A 21697-nucleotide genomic window follows, 5' to 3' on the forward strand; every position below is an offset into this window, starting at 1 on the left:
AAGCTTGTGTCAGTGCTTTAAAAAGATACAGAAGCTGTCATGGTGGTACATGCCTGTAGTCTCTGTACTTGAAGGTTGAGACAGGAGAATCACAGGTTTGAGACTAGTCTCAGCAACCTACAGGAGGCCCTGTTTCAAAACAAAAGGTAAAAAGGGCCCTAGGCATAGCTCAGAGATAGAATGCTCCTGGGTTCAATACCCAGTACCACCAAAAGAAAAAAAATAAGATATGGGATATAACCACCTCGTGTTTGGTTCAATATCACTGATGAGTAATTTGACAGATTTCATTGATATTTAGAGATCCAAAGAGTTTATGCCAGTTTATTCAATCTATTTAAACAAGAAATATATTCATTCTAATGCTATAGTATTTTGTAAGTACCTTTGGGCCTTTTTGTTCTTTTGTACTAGGGGATATATAGACTAAAATTTTATTTTCCTTTATTGTTTACTTGCTTATTGTACTGGGGATTCAAATCAAGAGTATTCTGTCTCCAAGTTACACCCCTAGCCGTGTGTGTGTGTGTGTGTGTGTGTGTGTGTGTGTGTGTGTGTGTGTTACTAGAGATTAAATCACCCAGGGGCATTCTACTTCTAAACTATATCCCCAGTTCTATTTTATTTTTACTTTGAGACAGGGTCTACCTAGGTTGATGAGAGTCTCACTACTTGCTGAGGCTGTCCTTGAACTTGCGATCTTCCTGTCTCAGCCTCCCAAGTATTGGGATTACAAATATGTACCACCACACCGGCTTAGACTAAAAATTTCAGTCCTTACCTCCATATAGTAGATTTGCAGGTGAGAAACCCTTAATGAGTCTTAACATTTGTGATCTCTCCTTGAGCTGCTGCTGCTGCTGCTGCTGCTTTTTTTTTTTTTTTTTGTGGTACTGGGGGTGGAACCCAGGGGCTTTTCTACCTCTGGGCTATACTCCCAGACCTATTTTTATACTTTATTTGGGAACAGGGTCTCACTAAGTTGCTGAGAACCTCACTAAGTAGTTGAGGCTGGCTTTGAACCTGTGTGATCCTCCTGTCTCAGCCTCCCAAGCACTGAGATTACTAGTGTGCGCCACCACGCCCAGCTTGAGCTTCTTTTAAAGGAGAAGAGTCTAGTCAGAATGTAATACTATTTAGATGTTATGCTTCAGTCAGATTTTTAGTAAAATATGAATGATTCAGAGAAATTTTAATGCTCTTCACTTTTGATTTAAGATTGGATTAGTTCATTCAATAAAGCAAAATTCCCTGCCTTCACATTGTACTGGGAGGACAGCTAACACTTATGTAATACATACAGTATCCAAGCACTTTACATGTTAGCTGGATAACTCCTTGTAATAACCATATGGTATGGATACCATTATCAATCACATTTTATAGATCAGAAATTAAAGCTTAGAGCCGGGCGTGGTGACATATGCTTCTAATCCCAGCATTTGGGAGACTGAGACTAGAGGATTGCAGTCCACGGACAGCCTCAGCTACTTAGTGAGGCCCTCCTCAACTTAGTGAGACCCTGTTTTAAAATAAAAAATAAAAAAAATAGGACAGGGTTTGTAGCTCAGAGGTTGAATACACCTGGATTCCATCCCCTGACCCACCAAAAAAATAAAAATAAAAATATTACAAAGAAAAAAATTTTCGCTCAACAAGGTTAAACTTGCCCAAATTTACATAACTAGCCAGGGGTTGCCATCCAACTCATCCTTTGATCTGAGTCTCTTCCCTTAAAATTGCACTCTGCCATGTTGAATAATCACTGGTTGTAGTATTTTTTAAATTGCTTTGTATTTATTTGTTACTTTTTTTTTTTGTGGAACTAGAGATTGAACCCAGGGTATTATACATGGAACTATACCCCCCAGCCCTTATGATTTTTTATTTTTGAATAGGGTCCCACCAAGTTACTTCTCATGGACCTTGAACCTGCAGTCCTGTGTCAGCCTCCCAGGTGCTGGGATTACAGGCATGTGCCACCACTCCTAGCTGCAGTGGTGATGATTTAATAAAGCATCATTCTGGGTGTGAAGAACAAATCAACCTCTCTCATTCTCAATTTTCTTCTAATATATAAAAGAATTAGATTATCTGATCTTTTTCTTTTTCTTTTTGTGATACTGAGGATTGAACCCAGGAGCATTCTATACCTCCAGCTCTTTTTATTTTTTGTTTTGAAATAGGTCTCAGTAAGTTGCTGAGAGCCTTACTAAAGTTCTGAGGCTGTCCTCAAACCTTTGATCTTCCTGTCTCAGCCTCACAGTACTAGGATTACAGGTCTGCACCGTTATACTTGGATGGATTATATGATCTTTAAGATCTTTTCCATTTCTGTAGTTGATGGCATTCTTAACATATCTTTTAAAAAAACTTTTGTGGTGCTAGGGATCTAACCTGGTACATGTCTTAAAATTCTTGACATGCATGACTAGATTCTGAAGCAGTAAAAGAATTATAAAGTATATTATTAGTGGGGCACAGTGGTGCATGCCTGTAATCTGAGTACTTGGGAGGCTGAGACACGAGGATCTTGGGTTCTGTATCAACCTAGGCAACTTAGACCCTGTTTGAAAATAAAGAAAATGGAGGTAAGGGTATAGTTCAGAGGTAGAATCCCCTGGGTGTAATCCCCAGGACTACAAAATAAATAAAAAATGAATTCCATTATTGATGTAGTTGTGCAGCTGTGAATGTAGTATACATATTAAAAGTAGTAATGCATATAAAAAGTAGGTTGAGTTTGTAATTTAATTTTAACTATGTAGGTAGGAAAATGTAAACAGTGTAAAAGAGTTCCTCTTTCCCCACATCCTGGCCAGCATTTGTTGTTATTTAATTTCTTTATGCTTGCCACTCTGATTGGGGTTAGATGGAATCTCAGTGTAGGGGAAACCTCAGCAAAGCTAGAATGGAAGGATAGGAGAGGAAGAAGGCTGAGGTTGATTAATGGAGGAGCTACATCCGAATATGTGTAAATTTATGAATATAGCATGTTAACCTGGATGCTCATTGTTGGAAGGGGGGAGGGGAAACGGGGGGGCACCAAGCACAGTCTGAATGTATGCTATTTTCACTATGTTCCACATAAAAATAAAAAATAAAAATGAAATGCTGTAAACAAGAAGCATTCTTAAGACAAACTGAGTCCTTTTCCAATTCCACATTTTCTTGCTTATGCAGAAATTTAACATTTAATAATATCAAATTAAAAACGACTTTTTGGAGCCAGGTGTGATGGCACATGCTTGTAATCGTAGTACTTGGGAGGCTGAGACAGGAAGATCACAGGTTCAAGGCCAGTCTCAGTAACTTAATAAAACTGTTTCAAAATAAAAATAAAACGCACTAAAGGTGTAGCTCAGAGGTACAACATTCCCGGGTTCAATCCCTAATACCACATACACCAAAAAAAGGAGGGGAGTAACACCACTAATTATATACATTGATAAGACCTGGCTTTATTTATTTATTTGCTTATTATTTATTTATTTTATTTATTTATTTTGTGTGTGTGTGGTGCTGGGGATTGATCCCATGGGCATTCTACCTCCAAGCTATACCCCCAAGCTCAAATTTTTATTTTCAATTTTTGAAACAGGGCCTCACTGAGTTTCAGAGGGCCTCAGTAAGTAGTTTAGGCTGTCTGTGAACTGGGCCTGTCTTCCTGTCTCCGCCTCCTGTCTCCACCTCCCAAATGCTGGGATTACAAGCAAGCGCCACTATGCCCAGCTTATTTATTTTTTATGTGTGGTACTAGCGATAGAACCCTGTTCATCCTACCTCTGAGCTATTCCCCCTGCCCTATTTTATTCTTTATTAATTTTTTTAATTTTTTTTTTTTTTGCAGGTCTTTTATTTTTGAAACAGGATCTCACTAAGTTTCAGAGGGCCTCACTAAATAGCTGAGGCTGGCTGCAAACCTGCAATCCTCCTATCTCAGCCTTCCAAGTACTAGGAATAAAAGTGTGTGCTGCTATGCCCAGCCAAACTTTATTTTGGATATTATTATCTCAAATTAAAAATTCCTCACCTCTGTGGTTTTCCCCTCTGTTTGTGTTCTTTATAGGGGGATTTTGGCAATTGCTTGGAGCATGGCAGATCCTGAGTTGTTACTGAGTTGTGGAAAAGATGCTAAGATTCTCTGCTCCAACCCAAACACAGGAGAGGTATGGGAAAGAAATGCTTCTCAGTCTTATAGCCCTTGTAATACTTCATTTCTAGTTAAATAAGAAAGTTTTCATATGGATTTTTTTAGTGTGTTACTATAATTAAGGACATCTGAAATTAGATGTGGGTGTGAAGTATTAATCCAACAGATATTATATCAGGAACATTATCTAAACTCAGCTCTTTCAAGCAGAAAAAATCACTCAAGTAGTATATTTGAAACTAGTAACAACTTACCCCATTTCCAATAAAATGTGTTTATTACCTAGACTCAGAAATACTTAGGTTGAGCTGGGCATGGTGGCTCATGTTTGTAATCTCAGTACTTGGGAGGTTGAGACAAGAGTATTGAAGGTCATGGCCAGCCTCAGCTACTGAGTGATGCCCTTTTTCAGCTTACTAAGACCTTGTTTCAAAATAAAGAATAAAAATGCAGATGGGGATGTAGTTCAAAGTACCGAAATTTTAAAAAATACTTAAAATGAAAGCTGGGATTGTAGCTCAGTGGTATGCTGGGAATTCAATCCCTAGCAGTAGCGACAACAAAAAAGTTACAGTTTTAGTTGGATTTATCCCACAATATCTTCCTTTTGAATTGTTCAAGATTTGTCTTTCTCCTCCTTTACCATTTTTATAGTTTCTCACTGACTTTTATAAATCACTAGATAGAGTTTTTCAGTCATTCGTCCTGATGATAAAACAAGAGTATAAGGCTTTGTAATATAATATTTGGCATATGTGCTGCCTGTGGGAATTTAAATGTAGGGAGTTTTACCTTATTAAATACAAGTGGTTTATGAATACCTTCTGATTGTATTTGTTTTGTCTTGGAGCTAAAAATCTCTTTAAGCATTACTTTCATTATTATTCTTGATATTTGGATGGCTTCCTACCTTTCCCTTTTAGACCATAGATACTCTTTATATCTTCTATACTTTTACCCTTTTTACATTAAAATATTGTGATTTTGTAGTTTTTATGATGGAATTCTAATAGAATGAGTGTGTGTGGGTAAAGCCTACTGGTATAGCACTTTACTAGCATGTGCTAGCCAGTTCCTGGGTTCAATCTCCAGCATCACCAGAGGGAAAAAAGAGAGGGAGGTTCTTTCATGGATTTCGATCTATATTATTAAAATAAAATCAAGCACTTTAGTTATTTGATTTCTTCCTTCCTTCCTTCTTTTTTTTGCAGTACTGGGGATGAAACCCAGGGGCATTCAACCTCCGAGCTACATCCCTAGCCCTAATTTTTTATTCTTTATTTTGAAAAAGAGCCTCACTAAGTTGCGGAGGGCCTCAACTAATAGCTGAGGCTGGCTGTGAACCTGCAATCCTCCTGTCTCAGCCTCCCACAGACTAGGATTATAAGCATATACCACCACACCTGACTTAATTTCTAGAGTTTTGATCCATCATATGTTCACCTTTGTGAGTGGTGAGAGGTTTTGATCCATCTTAAGTTGACCTTTGTGAATGGGAGAGATAGGGATCTAATTTCAATCTTCTTAATATTCAGCTGGACTTGGTAGCACACACTAGTAATTCTAGTTCTTGAGTGGCTGAGACAGGAGGATCATGGGTTTGTGGCCAACTTCAGCAACTTAGCTAGACCCTCTTGCAAAATAAAAATTGGGGTGGGGGTTAGCCCAGAGGTAGGATGCCCCTGGGCCCAGTTCCCAGTGCCAAAAAATAAATAAATAGCTGGGCGTGATGGCAGCTCATGCTTATAATCCCAGTACTTGGTAGGCTGACAGGAGGATCACAATTCATGGGCAGCCTTAGCATCACCTTGTTTCAAAATAAGGTAGAATGTCCCTGGGTTCTCTAATACCACACAAAAAAGTAAATAAAATAAATATACATATCCAGTTTTCCTAGCACTGTTTCTTATAGAAGCTGTCTTTTCTCAAGTGTATGTTTGTGGTTCCTTTATCAAAAATCAACTTGCTGTACACGTTTAGATTCATTTTCATATCTTCTATTCTATTGGTCTATGAAAAAAACAACACTGAAGAAAAATTGAAGACCTTAGAAAATGGAAAAACCATCTATGTTTTTGGATAGGCAATACACATGATCAGTGAAATGGTCCTGATACCTAAAATGATATACAAATTCAATGACATTCTTCACAGAACTAAAAAAAAAACAGTCCTAAAATTTATATGGAAGAACAAAAGACCCAGACTAGTCAAAGCAATTCTGAGTAATAAGAACCATGCTGGAGGCATCACAGTACCTGATTTTAAATTATACAGAAATAGCATATTGGCTAAAGACATTTTCTAAAAGAAAAAGTTTAATCATATATTCAGGTATTTTGGTTACGAAGCAGCTATATGTTTTTCTGACTTCTGTTGTTTGTTTATTTTTGGCCTAGGTATTATATGAACTTCCCACCAACACACAGTGGTGCTTTGACATTCAGTGGTGTCCCCGAAATCCTGCCATCTTATCAGCTGCTTCCTTTGATGGACATATCAGTGTTTATTCTATCATGGGAGGGAGCACAGATGGTTTGAGGCAGAAACAGGTTGACAAGGTAACAGCAAATATTAAAGTTTTTTATTATAACTCTTGAAAAAATCATATAATTATTTTGAAAATGACTTTACTCACCAACGGTGCTGACTTATTGAATGTGATAAAAATATATTGGATATAACTTGAAAAATACGGCATAGTTTGTGTAAGTTACGGATTTGTACTTTTATTTAGCTTTCATCATCTTTTGGGAATCTTGATCCCTTTGGCACTGGACAGCCCCTTCCTCCATTACAAATTCCACAGCAGACTGCTCAGCATAGTATAGTGCTACCTCTAAAGAAGCCGCCCAAATGGATCCGAAGACCTGTTGGTGCTTCCTTTTCAGTAAGTGGATTTTGTTTTGGTGACAAAGGACTTTTCATATTTAAATGTTTCTATAGGATTATCCGGGTGAAAAAATGTTAGGTTTCAGATGTATTTGTGAACTATTCATCATTCAAAATAGTAGGAAAAGTGAGGCCTACTTTCTCTTCTGAAAAAATTCTTAGCCATATGCAGTGGCACACACCTGTAATCCCAGCCACTTGGGAAGTTAAGGCCTCAAAATAAAAAATAAGAGTTAGGAAGGCCGGCATGGTGGCGCACACTTGTAATCCTCGCTCTTGGGAGGCTGAGACAGGAGGATCACACAGGTTCAAAGCCAGCCTCAGCTACTTAGTGAAGCTCTCAGCTACTTGGTGAGACCCTGTTTCCAAATAAAATATAAAACAGGTCTGGGAATATAGCCCGGAGGTAGAAAGTCCCTTGGTTCCATCCCCAGTACTACCAAAAAAATAATAATAATAATAATAATAAGAGGGGTGTCATTCATTGGTAGACTGTCCCTGGGTGCAATCCCCAATACTAAATAAATAAATAAATAAATAAATAAATAGTGATAAATATATGTAAAAAAATTTAGCATCCTTACCATTTTGAAATATACAGGTCAAAACTGGGCACAATTATGCACATTTACAATCCCAACTATTCAGAAGGCTGATGGAAGGGGATTGTGAGTTCAAGGCTAGCCTGGGAAACTTAAGCTAGATACCTTTCAAAACAGACAAGCAGGCAAGAGAGCAAACAAGCAAAGAAACAGCTTAGTAGCTTAAGTATATTCATATTGTACCTTAACTACCCTCAGTCTCCTCCCTTCTCCTTTTCTCTAAAATCACTTGTCTTCTTTTTCCTTTCCTTTTTTTTTTTTTAATAGGGTGGGGTTGAGGGTTGTGTGTCCTCCTTTTCTTCTTTCTTTTAGGTTTCTTTTTTGTTTGTTTGTTTTGTTGGTACTGGGGTTCCTGGAAGCCCTTCTACCTCCGGGCTACACTCCCAGACCTATTTTTACATTTTTATTTGGAAACAGGGTCTCCTAAGCCAGCGTGCGCGGCTGGCTTCGAACCTGCGCGATCCTCCTGTCTCTGCCTCCCAAGCACGGGGATTACAAGCGTGCGCCACCACGCCCGGCAAGGTTTCTTTTTATAACTGATAACTCTTTTAAGTGCACATTGTAGTGGTATTAACTATATGTACATCATTGTCTGATAGATATCTAGACTTTTTCATCTTACTAAACTGAAACTTTGGACAACTCTCCACTATACCCATTGAATAATTCAACATTTTTTTCTACCCCCATCCCCTAGCAACCACATTCTGCTTTCTGTTTCTAACAGTTAAATTATTTTAAATAACTCATGTAAATGGAATTATACATTATTTGTCTTTTAGTGACTGTCTTATTTCACTTAACATAATATTCTCAAGGTTCAGCCATGTTGTAGATTATGACAGGATCACCTTCTTTTTAAAACCTTTTATTTCATTGTATGTATACATAACGTTTTTATCAATTTGTTATCCATTGATGGACAATAGGTTAATTATAACCTCTTGGCTCTTGTGACTAATACTCCAGTGAACATGGGTATGCAAATATTTCTTCGAGATCCTAGTTGGAATTCTTTTGAGTGTATACCCAGAATTGGGATTGCGAGATCATATGATAGTTGTACTTGTAAGTTTTTGAGAAACTATCACACTTTTTCATAGCAGCTGTCCCATTTTACATTCTCATCAACAGAATACAAATGTTCCCATTTCTCTGTATCCTCTCTATCAGTTCTTTTCGTGGCTTTTGTTTTTTGATGGCAGTCACCTTAACCACTGTGGGTGACTCATGCTTTGATTTGCATTTCTCTAATGATTAGTCATGCTGAGCGTATTTTTTGTATGTCTGCTCACCATGTATATATCAGATGTCATCACCTTGATTAGACTTCTTGATTAGACTTCTCAGCATCTAGAACCATGAGCCAAATAAAGTCCTCTTATTTATGATTTTTCAGGCATTTTGTTATAACAACACAAAATCGACTGAGGCATTTTCCTTTGTTCTGCAAAAGTCCCATTTGTCTATTTTTGCTTTTGTTGACTGTTTTTGGTGTCATCAAAAATTCATTGAAGATTCAGTGTCATGAATCTTCACTTCCAGAATCTTCTCTTTGTCTCCAGTAATTTTATGGTTTCATTTGTCACATTTAGGTCTTTAATCCATTTTGGAGTTGGTTTTTGTTTGTAATATTAATACGAAAGTCTAACTTTGTTCTTTTGAGTGTGAATGTTAGTTTTCATAAACCTGATACCTTTTGTGTATGTGTGCGTGGTACTGGAAATTGAACCCAGGGATATTCTGCTTCTGAGGTACACCCCAGCTCTATTTTATTTTTTTATTTTGAAACAGGTTCTTACTAAGTTGAAGGCCTCACTAAATTGCGGAGGCTGGCAGTGAACCTATCATCCTTCTGTCGCAACTTCTCAAGTACTAGGATTACATGCCTGTGCCACCATGCCACCTCCTAATACTAAATAGATTATTTTTCCTTATTGTGTTTTCTTGGTGCCTGTAATGTTGAAATTGAGTTGGAGGTTGCAAAGGAGGCAAACACCAGCCAAGTTATTAAAGGCCTCTTTAATTGAAACTGGCACCTTTGGGCGAGGTCTGCTGACCATGGGAGAAGGGACCCATGACTGAGCAGCAGAGTCATGTGGTCAGCAGAGTCACATGACAGAGAGGAAGTGAGGGTATTTATGTAGCTGGGGGTCTTGGGATGGAGCTAGTGGGCTGGTCCTTTCACGACATTGGCAGTCTCACGGCATCTGGAGTCTGCCCCGAGATGTCTGGAGTCTCATGACACATGGAGTCTCATGACGCCTCTCCTTACATGTCCATTTCTGGCTTCTGGAGTTCTGCCTTCTGTCCCCACTGCGGGGTCCAGTGGGGGAAAAGAGGGACCTGACCTATCGGTGCCCTTGTCAAAGACCATTTGCCCAAATATGAATGTGTTAATTTCTGTGTTCTGTATTCCACAATACGTTCTACAATGTATTCCATTGTTTTTTTTGTTTTGTTTTTTTGTTTTGTTTTTTTGGGAGGTACTGGGGTTCCTGGAAGCCCTTCTACCTCCGGACTACACTCCCAGACCTATTTTTGCATTTTTATTTGGAAACAGGGTCTCCTAAGCCAGCGCGCGGGGCTAGCTTCGAACCTGTGCGATCCTCCTGTCTCTGCCTCCCAAGCGCGGGGATTACAAGCGTGCGCCACCACGCCCGGCTCCATTGGTTTTTATGCTAATCACATTTTGATTACTATGGCTTTGTCATAAGTTTTGAAATTAGAACTATGAGGCTTCTAAGCTGTGTCTTCATTCTCTAGATTGTTTTAGAATATTCAGCATCCTTTTAAGGTACTATATGAGTTTTAGAATTTTTTTATTTCTGGAAAAATGTGATTGGGTGTGTATTTATTTATTTATTTTTGAGACAGTGCTTCATTTTGTTGCACAGGCCAGCCTTAAATTTCCAGACTCAGGTGATCCTCCTGTCTCAGTTTCCTGAATAGCTGAGACTATAGGTGGGTGCCATTGCACACAGCATCATTGGGATTTTAAGAGGAGTTGTGTTTAATCTATAGTTTGCTTTAGATAGTATAGACATTTTAGAAAATATTAAGTCTTCCAGTCTTTAATATTGGAAGACCTAATATTATCTTCCAATACTAAGATAGTATAGACAATATTGTCTTCCACTCTGTGAACACAGGATATTTTTCCATTTTCTTTTGTGTTCTTTTTTGTTTGTTTTTTGGCAGGGTCTCTCACTAAGTTGCTAAAGGCCTTCCTAAGTTGTTGAGGCTGGCCTTGAACCTACAATTCTCTTATCTCAATCTAACAGTACTAGAACTATTACAGGTGTGCACCACCATTCCCAGCTAATTATATTTTTGTGCAATATTTTGCAGTTTTCATCTTCATTGTACATTTTATTTCTTTTTTATATTTTTATTGGTGCATTATAATCGTACATCACATTGGAATACAAGACTTGAGAGGATATACAAGCACACATCTTCCAATTAGCCCTCATCCAATCCCCATCCCATTCCCTCTCCCTCCCTCCATCCCATGCTTTATTGGTGATTATCTTTGATACATTTGTTTATGTACCTCCTGAGTTTTAAAGAGGTTCCATCCTCCCCCATCCCATCCCCTCTGGTTGGTCACCTTAATTGCTTTTCTATAGGGCCCTTTCTACAACTCGACCTCCTTCTGTTACCCCTTTCCTCCTAGTTTTTGCTAATTAGGGAAAGCATCTGGTTTTTATTTTCTGTGCTATTTCTCTGTGCATGCCGCATTGCAAGTTCCGATCCCACTCTTGACAGCCCCAGTAGTGGCCTGGCTGCCCGGAGGACTCTGATCCCGACTTTGCTGGCTCCAGCATCGGCCTTGCCTCATGGGAGGACCCGATCCTGGCCTCGCTGGCCCCGGCACTGGCCTAACCCCTCAGCAGGCTCTGATCCAGGCCTCAGAGAACCCAGCACCGGCCTTGCCTCTTGACAGACTCCAATCCCAGCCTCGCTGGCCCCGGCACTGGCCTAACCCCTCGGCAGGCTCCGATCCAGGCCTCGGAGGCCCCAGCACCAGCCTTGCCTCATGACAGGCTCCGATCCCAGCCTCGCTGGCACCGGCACCTGCCTAACTCCTTGACAGGCTCAGATCCAGGCCTCGAAGGCCCCAGCACCAGCCTTGCCTCACACCAGCCTTGCCTCACACCAGCCTCTGATCCCGTCCTCACTGGTCCTGGCACTGGCCTAACCCCTCGGCAGGCCCTGATCCCGGCCTCAGAGGCCTCAGTAGCGGCCTTGCCTCACTGCAGGCTCCGATCCCGGCCTTGCTGGCCCCAGCACTGGCCTAACCCCTCATCAGGCTCTGATCCCGGCCTCAGAGGCCTCAGTAGCGGCCTTGCCTGTACATTTTATTTCTAAATATTTTCTTTTTGATACTGTTATCATGTAGTTTTCACAATAGATTCTTGTTAATATATAGACACAAATGATGTTTGTGTGTTCCTGAAACTGCCAAATACATTTTATCAGGGGTGTGTGTGTGTGTGTGTGTGTGTGTGTGTGTGTGTGTGTCATCTTTAGGGTTTTCTATATATAAGATGTCATCTTTGAACAGAGGTAATTCTAATTTCTTTTTTTCTTTTTCTTTCCCCCTCCAGTAGGTGCCAGGGATTGAACTCGGGGGCTCTCACCTACTCAGTTGCATCCCCAATTCTTTTTACATTTTATATCTTGAGGAAGAGTCTTACTAAGTTGTGCAGACCAGCCTTGAACTTGTGTTCCAACTTGCCTCAGTTTTCTGAGTAGCTGAGATTATAGGCCTGTGCCAACCTGGCTACTTTTTTCTTTCTGATTAGGACACCTTTTATTTATTTTTCCTGCTTCTTTACTCTGACTAGTATTCTAGTACTAGGTTGAGAATGGTGAGAGTGGCATCCTTACTTTGTTCCTAATGTTAGAGAATAATCTATTAGTTTTTCACCATTGAGTATATTAGCTGTAGGCTTTTTGTATTTAGCCTTTATTATATCCAGATAATTATTTCCTTCTGTCTTAGTCCATGCCTGCTTACCAGTGACTGGGTAATTTGTAAGCAATAGAAATTTTTTACACTGTTTTGAAGCCTGGAAGCCTATGATCAAGACACCAGCAGGTTCAACGCTGGTGAAGACCTGGGCTCTGCTTCCAAGATGGCATTTTGTTTCTGTCTCCTCCTGAGGAAATGAATGCTGTGTCTTCTCATGACAAAAGGGCCAAAGGGCCTGGCTAGTTTCCTCCCTCCTTTTTATGAAGTTATTACTTCTATTCATAAGACAGCTCTACCCTCATGAGTTAAATTACCTCTTAAAGCCACACTTCTAATACTGTTATATTGGAATTTAAGTTCTAATACATGCATTTCAGGAAGGATATAATAAACATTTAATAATATAAATTTGTATAAAGACCATAATATGCCAGTATGATGATGAACTCCTATAATTCCATCTACTTTAGAAGCTAAGACAGGAGTTCCACAAGTTTGAGGCCAGCCACCAAATTAGCAAGGCCCTGGATTCAGTCCCAGCACCAATAATAATAAAAAAAAAGTCCATAATCTTTGTACAAAATATCACAGAATACAAAAATCAAATTTGACTCTATTTTCTTCTTCCCATATATGTTAGATATTAACTATCAACATATTATATATAAGGCAATATATTGACTGAGAAATTGTGGAGTACAATAAATAGTGCATTTTATCCAGAAGGTGGGTTGTGAAGATGAATAATAATTGAAGCGGAATGTGGTGACACTCCCTTGTAATCCCAGCATTTGAGAGACTGAGACAGGAGGATAGTGTTTTGAGGACAGCCTCAGCTACTACTTAGTGAGGTCCTTTGCAACTCAGTGAGACCCTGTTTCAAAATAAAGAATAAAAAGTAGGGCTGGGGATGTACCTTGGAGGTAGAATACCCCTGGGTTCCATCCCCAGTACCAAAAAAAAAAAAAAAAAAAAAAAGAATTGAAGGCCTGAGTCATATTGTAGAGTATGAGAGAGTATATCAGCTAATTTTACCCCAATTAGTATATGTTTAGGCCACAGTTCTTAGGATTAGCAGGTTTATAGCAAGTATTTTTTGGCTACATCCTTGTGGCTAAAACTAACTTTTCTTATTTGTTCTTTTGCAGTTTGGAGGCAAGCTAGTTACCTTTGAGAATGTGAAAGTGCAGTCTCAGCAGGGAACTGAGCAGCAGCAGCAGCATCATGTGTTCATTAGTCAGGTGGTAACAGAAAAGGAGTTTCTCAGCCGATCTGACCAACTGCAGGAGGTTGTGGAGTCACAAGGATTTGTCAGTTACTGCCAGAAAAAGATCAGTGCTTCTCAGACGGACTTTGAAAAAAATGTGTGGTCCTTTTTGAAGGTAAAGTTGGTACTTAAAACCATTTAATTTTATTTGTATTATCTGTAAATTTAACTGTTCTCATTATATATTTAAACTGTCTTTCTGTTTTTTAAAAAAGTATGATTTCAGTAATTCATGATAAAATTTAAGAAATTTATAAAGAGTAGCTGACCTAAATTCTTATCTCAAAAGTTGTTCTCTATTTTGACAAACCTAATATAATTGTAAACCAAAACTAAAACCAACCAAACAAAAAGACAATATAACAGGTATTTAAGGGAGAGACAGCACTCAAACAGATCTTTTTTTTTTTTTTAGTGGGGATACTGGGGATGGAACCCAGGGGCATTCTACCTCCAAGCTACACCCTCAGCCCTATTTTTTATTCTTTATTTTGAAACAGGGTCTCACTGCTTTGCAAAGGGCCTCACTAAGTAGCTGATCCTCCTGTCTCAGCCTCCAAAATGATAGAATTACAAGTGTGTATTACCACGCCCAGCTTAAACAGGCCTATTTTTAAATTAAAATAATTTTTAAATTAAAACGTAAGCCAGGCATGGTGGTGTAATCCCAGCATTTGGAAGGCTGAGATAGGAAGACTGTGGTTGGCAGTCAGCCTCAGCTACTTAGGCCATTTGCAACTCAGTGAGACTCTGTTTCAAAATAAAGAATATAAAATAGGGCTGGAGGTGTAGCTTGGAGGTAGAATTCCTCTGGGTTCCATCCCTAGTTCCGAAATAATTAATTAAATTGCTATTAAAGTCAATCACTAAGCCAAACGAGAAGGAGGAAGGAGGGAGGGAATGGAGTGGGAATTGCTTAAGGAAGGGCTAATTGAATAATGTGTACATGTATGCCTCTACCATCTTGTACTCCATTAAGATGTATGACTACAGTGCACCAATAAAAAGAAAAAATGAAATAAAATAAAATTTAAATTACTATAATAACATAAAATATATAATGTCTATAGTAAATCTAGTTAAAATGGGAAAAGAGAGAAGAGGCAGTGAATTTGGAGGTACCTCTCATTCTCCTATTAAAAAAGAGGAGTTAGAGCTGGGTGTGGTGGCACATACTTGTAATTACAGGACTTGGGAGGCTGAGAGAGAAAGACCAAAGGTTTGTGGCCAGCTTCAGCTACTTAGTGAGGCCCTGTTTCAAAATAAAGAATAAAATAGGGTTCAGGGTATAGCTCAGAGGTAGAATGCCTCTTGGTTCAATCCCCAGTTTTGTAAAAAAAAAAAAAAAAAAGGAGTTAGGGAGGGAAAAATCCCTTGCACTGTATTGCATTTTTTTTTTAATTGGTGCACTGTATTCATACATCATATTGGGATACAAACTTTTGTAGACATACATGCACACATCGCCCAGTCAGCCCCCACCCGATCCCCACCCAATTCTCTCCCCATCCCTCCCTCCCATGCTTGGCTTAGTGGTTGACATCTAGTATTATAGCAATTTATCCAAAATTAAAAATGATAATCTCACATAACAGTTTCATTTGTCTGATACCAAGCTTTTGATGACTTAAAGATAACATTTCAATATTTCTTTTTACTTTCTTTCTTACCAGAGAATATTTTTTTTCTATTTTTTTTAGGTGAAACTATCATATATTTATATATTTATTTTTCAGAAAAAAAACTCTATCCTAATATGGAATATGGACTCTAGATACCCAAAACGATCTTGAAAAAGAACAAAGCTAGAAGATATATATTTTCTGATTTCAAACCATATAAAGCTACAATAATTGAAACAGTGTAGTACTATTCTAAAGGCAGATCTATAAACCATTGGAGTTAAATAAAAGCCTAGAGCTAAATTCTTCCCTATATTGTCAAGTTATTTTTGACAAGGTTTCCACGAGCATTTGGTGGTAGAAATAATAATATTTTAACTAAATATTGTTGAAACATAATAATTACATGGAAAAGAATAAAGTTGGACCCTTACCTAATCCCATATACAAATATTAACTCAAAATAGATAAAAGACCTATATATAAATCTTAAGACTATAAACTTTTAGGAGAAAATCTGGGTCATAAAACCTCACAACACTGAAATTGGCAGTGATTTCTTGGATATGATTTCAATGGCACAGGCAACAGAAGAGTATACAAACTCCCTAAAAAATAAAAAAAAATTGTATATCCAAAGACAATGTAAACAGAGTTAACAGTTACTAATAGAATGGGATAAAATATTTCCAAATGCTATATCTGAAGGTATATTAATATTTCCAACTAGAAATCCTAAAAATTAACAACAATAAAGGCAAACAATACCATTTAGAGATAGGTAAAAGACTAACATAAATAATGAATCTCCACAGATAACCAATCTTAGTTGACTGTTGGATGGAAACTCTTGTTTCTCTGGTTCTGGTGTGTGTTACCTATTTCTTCTTTGTAGTTAATCTCTTTGAGTATTTTCTCTAGTGCTGGTTTTGAAGACAAAAATTCCTTCAGTTTCTGTTTGTCATGGATGCTTCTTATTTCTCCATCTAATTTGATAGAAAGTTTTGCTGGGTAGGAAATTTTTGGCTGGAAGTTGTTTTCTTTCAGAGTTTGGAATATGTTACTCCAAGCCCTTCTGGCTCTCATGACTTGGTTTGGGAAGTCTGGAGTGATTCTAATTGGTTTGCCTCTGAATGTCACTTGGCCCTTTGTTTTTGTTGCCTTTAAGATTCTCTGCTTGGCTTCCACATTGGTCATTTTGACAATTATGTGGCGTGGGCATCCTCTTCTCCGATCCTGTCTAAAGGGAGTTCTATAAGTTTCCTGGATCTGTGTATCGACCTCTTGCTCTGTGTTTGGAAAATTTTCTGCTATTACTTCCTTGAAGAGATTGTTGATCCCTTTGGTTTCACTTTCTTTTCCCTCCTCTATTCCAATTATTCTTAGGTTAGCTCTCTTAAAATGGGCCCATATTTCTTCAATATCAGATTCCTGCTGTTGGATATTTTTTTCTAGATTAGAAACTATGCGTTCATTTTTGGAATGATCATCTTCTAAGAGCGAGATTCTGTTCTCCATGTGGTCTAATCGGTTGTTTGTACTTTGAATTGAGGCCTTTACTTCATTAATTGCATCCTTTATCTCTTTTTGGCTCTCTCTGAGTTCTTTTCGAAGCACCTCTATTATTTCTACAGTTATTTTCCTGATTTGATCTTCTAGAAATCTCTGATTTTCTGTTTTATCGGGTTCTGATGTTGTGGGGTTGTGCACATTCATTACTCCAGTGTTATTCCTCTTTCCCATGATTTCGGAGGTTTGTGCCTTCTCTGGGTTCTTCCCTTGGGTCACTATGGCTTCACTTAAGGTGCTCTGGATCTCGAGTCTGTATTATCTCAGACCCCACTACTCCTTTACTGGGTTGTATCACAGAGTCTCCGACCCAGGGAGTCGATAGAGGCTGCTTTAAACTATGGGGGGTGCCAGGTTGCACGTTCTCCTATGGTGTGATATCTCTGCCACCGCCACTCCCTCACTGGGTCAAGTCCCAGGAGGCCCAATACTGCGATTTCTCCTCTGTGGCCCGCAATTTGACTCACTGTTCTTGAGTACGCAGATGTAGCTGTACTGGATTCGGGTGAATTCGCTGCTGCTGCCGCCGGTGGCAATATGGCGCCGCTGCTACGCCCTCGGCCATGAGGCTGGCGTATTTCTTCTTGGTTTTGATTTCCACTCTGAATCCCTGCGGCCTGTGCTGAGCTCATCCACTGGGAGCTTTAGATTTTACCTGCAGCGAGAAATCCCGCCTGGCTGTTCCGCAGCGGCTCACCTCGGCTTGCTGTAGCCGTCCGGTGAATTTGCCGCTGCCGCCTGCAGTATGGCACTGCTGCCGCGTCCTCGGGTGTGAGGCCGGTTATCTCCTCTGTGGCTCTGAGATCTGTTCTCAGTCCGCTTTCTCTCTGGAGCCTGGTGATTTTTTGTTTCTCTGGTGATGGTGTTTTCTGGCTATGAAAGGCGCTGATTTTGTGGTAATGGAGATTGGTTGTTAGCGGGGCTCTTAAGCCCTGCTTTTCTCGGTCGCCATCTTCCCGGAAGTCTCTGCATTTTTGACAACAGACTAAAACACACATTTTTCTGGTAGATCATTTTGTCTTCACTGGGAATGTCTATTCTTTGATAGTGAATTTTCCAAGGAAAAGCAATCTTGAATACAATTAGGGTTAAATCCTAAAATTATAGAACTTAGATTTTGTAATTAAGTATGAATTTTGAGAGTTTTAGGATATATAATGTTTCACATAGTGAGTAGCATTCATACAACCTTTAGAGATGTTTAGTTTGTACTTATCAAAATCAGCTCAAAAGTAATGTATATTCAATTAGTATAATTTATTACTAGTATATTTACTATTAAAAAATAACTAGTTAAAAATAGACTGTTCAATCCCACCATTTGGGAGGCTGAAACTGGAGGATAGCAGTTCACAGACTGCCTCAGCTACTTAGTGAGACCATTTGCAACTCAGTGAGACCATGTTTCAAAATAAAAAATAAAAAATAGGGCTGAAGGTATAGCTTGAAGATAGAATGCCCCTGGATTCCATCCCCAATACCAAAAAAAAAAAAAAAAAAGACTGTTCAGCCAGGCTTTGTGGTACATGCCTATAATCTCAGCAACTTGAGAAGTTGAGTTAGGAGAGTGCAAGTTCAAGACCAGCCTCCACAACCTATCTCAAAATAAAAATAGTGTTCTTTGGATACTTTTATAGCTGTTAATATTCAGAATGATAGGTAGTAGATTTTAGTTATTTTTAATAATTTTGCTTGGTAGTTGGTCAGTTCTCATAAAAATAAAACTGAGTTCTCATAAAAATAAAATTGGAGCTTTAATTATCAGTCTTTGTTTTAAGAACTGTCTTTTTTAAAGGTGAACTTTGAGGATGATTCTCGTGGAAAATACCTTGAGCTTCTAGGATACAGGAAAGAAGACCTACGAAAGAAGGTAAATTTATGGGAAAGTTAAATGATTGTCCTTAAATAAATTATTTGTGCATCATTAAAAAATAAAGTTGTACATAGATTATCTCAAATCAGTCAGTAAACATTTAATAAATATTTGTGTTTGACTGCCAATATTTGAGTACATGTCATTAAATACAACATTCTACTTTATACCTGAATTTAGAAGCTTCCAGAACCACTTTTACTTCAAATGTGATTGTCAGGAACAATTGGGCCTTGACAAACAAGCCACTAAGCCTCAAACATTGGAAATAACACTGAGATTTTAATAGGGTGCAGGGGAAGGACACTGTTAGAGGTTTCCTCTGAAAAACAGGGTACTGTTTGAAGCTGTCACAATTTTCTACCCCAGCTATTTTCTTGCCTTCACCACACAGTGCCCAACTGTGTATTGAGTTGGTCCATCTAATAATAAACAGCAAATATTTTGGAACAGGAATGATTTACTCTATTGAACCTGAAAAAGCAAAAAAATCCCAGTGGTTTGCTTAATAGATTAAGTTAAAAAGAAAAAAGAAAAAGATTCACTTTTAGAAAGAGTAAATCAGATTGCAGTTTTTTAGTGTTTTTCTCAAAAAGTGACTTAATTATTATTCTACATGTTGACATTAAGGTCAGTAGCACTAAAAACACCGTGGAAGCCTTGAAAGCAGTATTTTTGATTCTCCAACTATCTAATTTATATTTGCTCCTCACCATTCTTTAGCTTTACATGGTGTTGCATAAGTGGTACAGGTTGGATACTGTGCACTGTGAGCACATTAGTGCTCTTTTGTGATCAGACAGACCTATCATCACAGCCCAGCACCTGTGCTTAATAGGTGTGTGTCTTTTCCCACTCCTTTGGAGTTTTGTACTTATTATTAGCCTAAACTTCTTGATGATATAACTTTTCTAGGCATGCAGGAAATATGAAATTTATTGCATGCCAAATAGTAAAAAAAAAAAAAGGAAATAAAATCTGTCAAATACTTCTAATAGAAATTCTTTACACAGAGTACTTGAAGAAATATTTTTTTAAATTGAGTATAGCTATTTAAAACAAAGTAGAAGAAGCCAGACCTGGTGGCACACACTTGTAATCCCAGTACTTGGGAGGCTGAGACAGGAGGATCACAGGTTTGTGGCCAGCCTCAGCTACTTAGTGAGACCATGTTTCCAAGTAAAATATAAAATAGGTCTGGGAGTATAGCCCAGAGGTAGAAGGCCCCTGGGTTCTATCCCCAAAACTAACTAACTAAATAAATAAATAAGAAAATATGCTTGTTTTGAGGTTTTGTGGAGGCAGAGCAGGAAGACATCTGAGCACTTGAACTCCATGTGACTAAACACTAGAATCACCAAGAACCAATTCTGCATAGATGTTGTTCTTAAGACATACCATCCCTATTAAGAACTTTTGTGAATCCCAGCATTCAAGAGGTGGAGACCGGAGGATCTTGGTTCTCGGACAGCCTAGCTACTTAGTGGAACCTGTTTCAAAAAGTAGGAAGACTAAAAGATAGAGCTGGGGGTATAGCTCAGAGGTAGAATGCCCCTGGGTTCCGTCCCCAGTACCACAAAGAAAAAAAAAAAAAAAAAGAACTCCTGTGGGGTTTGTTTGTTACTGAGAATGAAGAGTTGAGCATTTGCTGTATGCCCTGAAATAGAATGCCATTTAGTAGGTGAGTTGTTTTTTTGTTTTTGTTTTTGTTTTCAGATTGCTTTGGCCTTGAACAAAGTGGATGGATCTGATATGGTAAAGTCTTAAAAAAAAAAATAGGTACCTTCTAAAATTCTGGTTAGTTTGTACCAAAAGAGGATGTATTATTTAAGAAGTTTATCTGTTTTATGCTTCAAATGTAAAAATAAATGCCAATTCTAAATATTTGATAAGTTTAGTATTAACATTTTAAGTTTAGTTGGTAGATCTTTCTTTTGGCATGTTTGAATTTTCTAAGAGGAAGAATGGAATTGATGAGCTGCTCAGATACTTAAGGTAGAAATTGTTCCTGCCAGGTGACGGTAGGTAAAAGTGTTAGCAGTAATTGTTCTTAGCTTTTCCCCTACTGTTGTTTCTCAAATACATTTACTTAGGATTGCTTCTTATGATCAAACTAGCTCTGGAGTTGTTGGTTGGGTCTTTGGTCTCCTTTGTTACTAATAACCTTTCATGCTACATTCTTCAAATCCCTCTGTAATTGTTTTGTGTACCAAAGGCTCTTAAAGACTTTGACCAAGTAGCACAGAGTGATGGGGAGGAGAGCCCTGCTGCTGAAGAGCAGCTCTTGGGAGAGGTACTTATTCTTTTTCATATTATATTTGAAAAATTTGTGATAATTGTTAACCTCACATTGAAATATGGAAAAAATTTTGACTACCTGTTGCAAAATAAAGTTGGAGTGTATTGTTTTCTTAGAGATGTTTAGGGTCAAAATCTATTTACCTAGATTGATAGACATATCATCTCTGAACTCTTGTTCTCTGACCTAGATAATCCCTTCAGGATTTTATGGTTTAAAATTAACAGTGATGTGAGATTGACTTAATCTGGTCAGATAGCTATCAAGATGTCAAAATGAAAATGAGATTTTCTTTAGAAATCCACTTTGCATTGCATGTATAGTTAATTTTTTTGTCTTTATGTTAATATTTAAGGCACACTTATGCATGGCTTAGGCTTCTGACTTAGTCCTGAAGTCAGAATCTATATCAAGAATATTTTAGTAGACTAAACTGATT

General features: G+C 38.3%; 1 protein-coding gene across 27 annotated transcripts in view; it reads left to right on the forward strand.

Moving 5' to 3' along the window:
• SEC31A (SEC31 homolog A, COPII coat complex component) overlaps positions 1–21697 on the forward strand; it is a gene marked incomplete at both ends in the record, with an annotated part of 65996 nt that overhangs the window by 10859 nt on the left and 33440 nt on the right. For 9 of the 27 annotated variants that reach the window (XM_080697745.1, XM_080697756.1, XM_080697765.1 and 6 more), the window contains 7 exons: positions 4070–4169; positions 6553–6714; positions 6891–7043; positions 13777–14010; positions 18882–18956; positions 20676–20714; positions 21175–21252. In XM_080697745.1, coding sequence (XP_080553871.1) covers positions 4070–4169; positions 6553–6714; positions 6891–7043; positions 13777–14010; positions 18882–18956; positions 20676–20714; positions 21175–21252 — 841 coding nt within the window. The remainder of the gene's footprint in view (positions 1–4069; positions 4170–6552; positions 6715–6890; positions 7044–13776; positions 14011–18881; positions 18957–20675; positions 20715–21174; positions 21253–21697) is intronic. The other 18 variants (XM_080697766.1, XM_080697771.1, XM_080697761.1 and 15 more) reach the window with 3 other exon arrangements.

The sequence above is a fragment of the Muscardinus avellanarius genome, assembly GCF_963383645.1.
Source record: "Muscardinus avellanarius genome assembly, chromosome: 6".
In the NCBI taxonomy this organism is placed as follows: Eukaryota; Metazoa; Chordata; class Mammalia; order Rodentia; family Gliridae; genus Muscardinus; species Muscardinus avellanarius.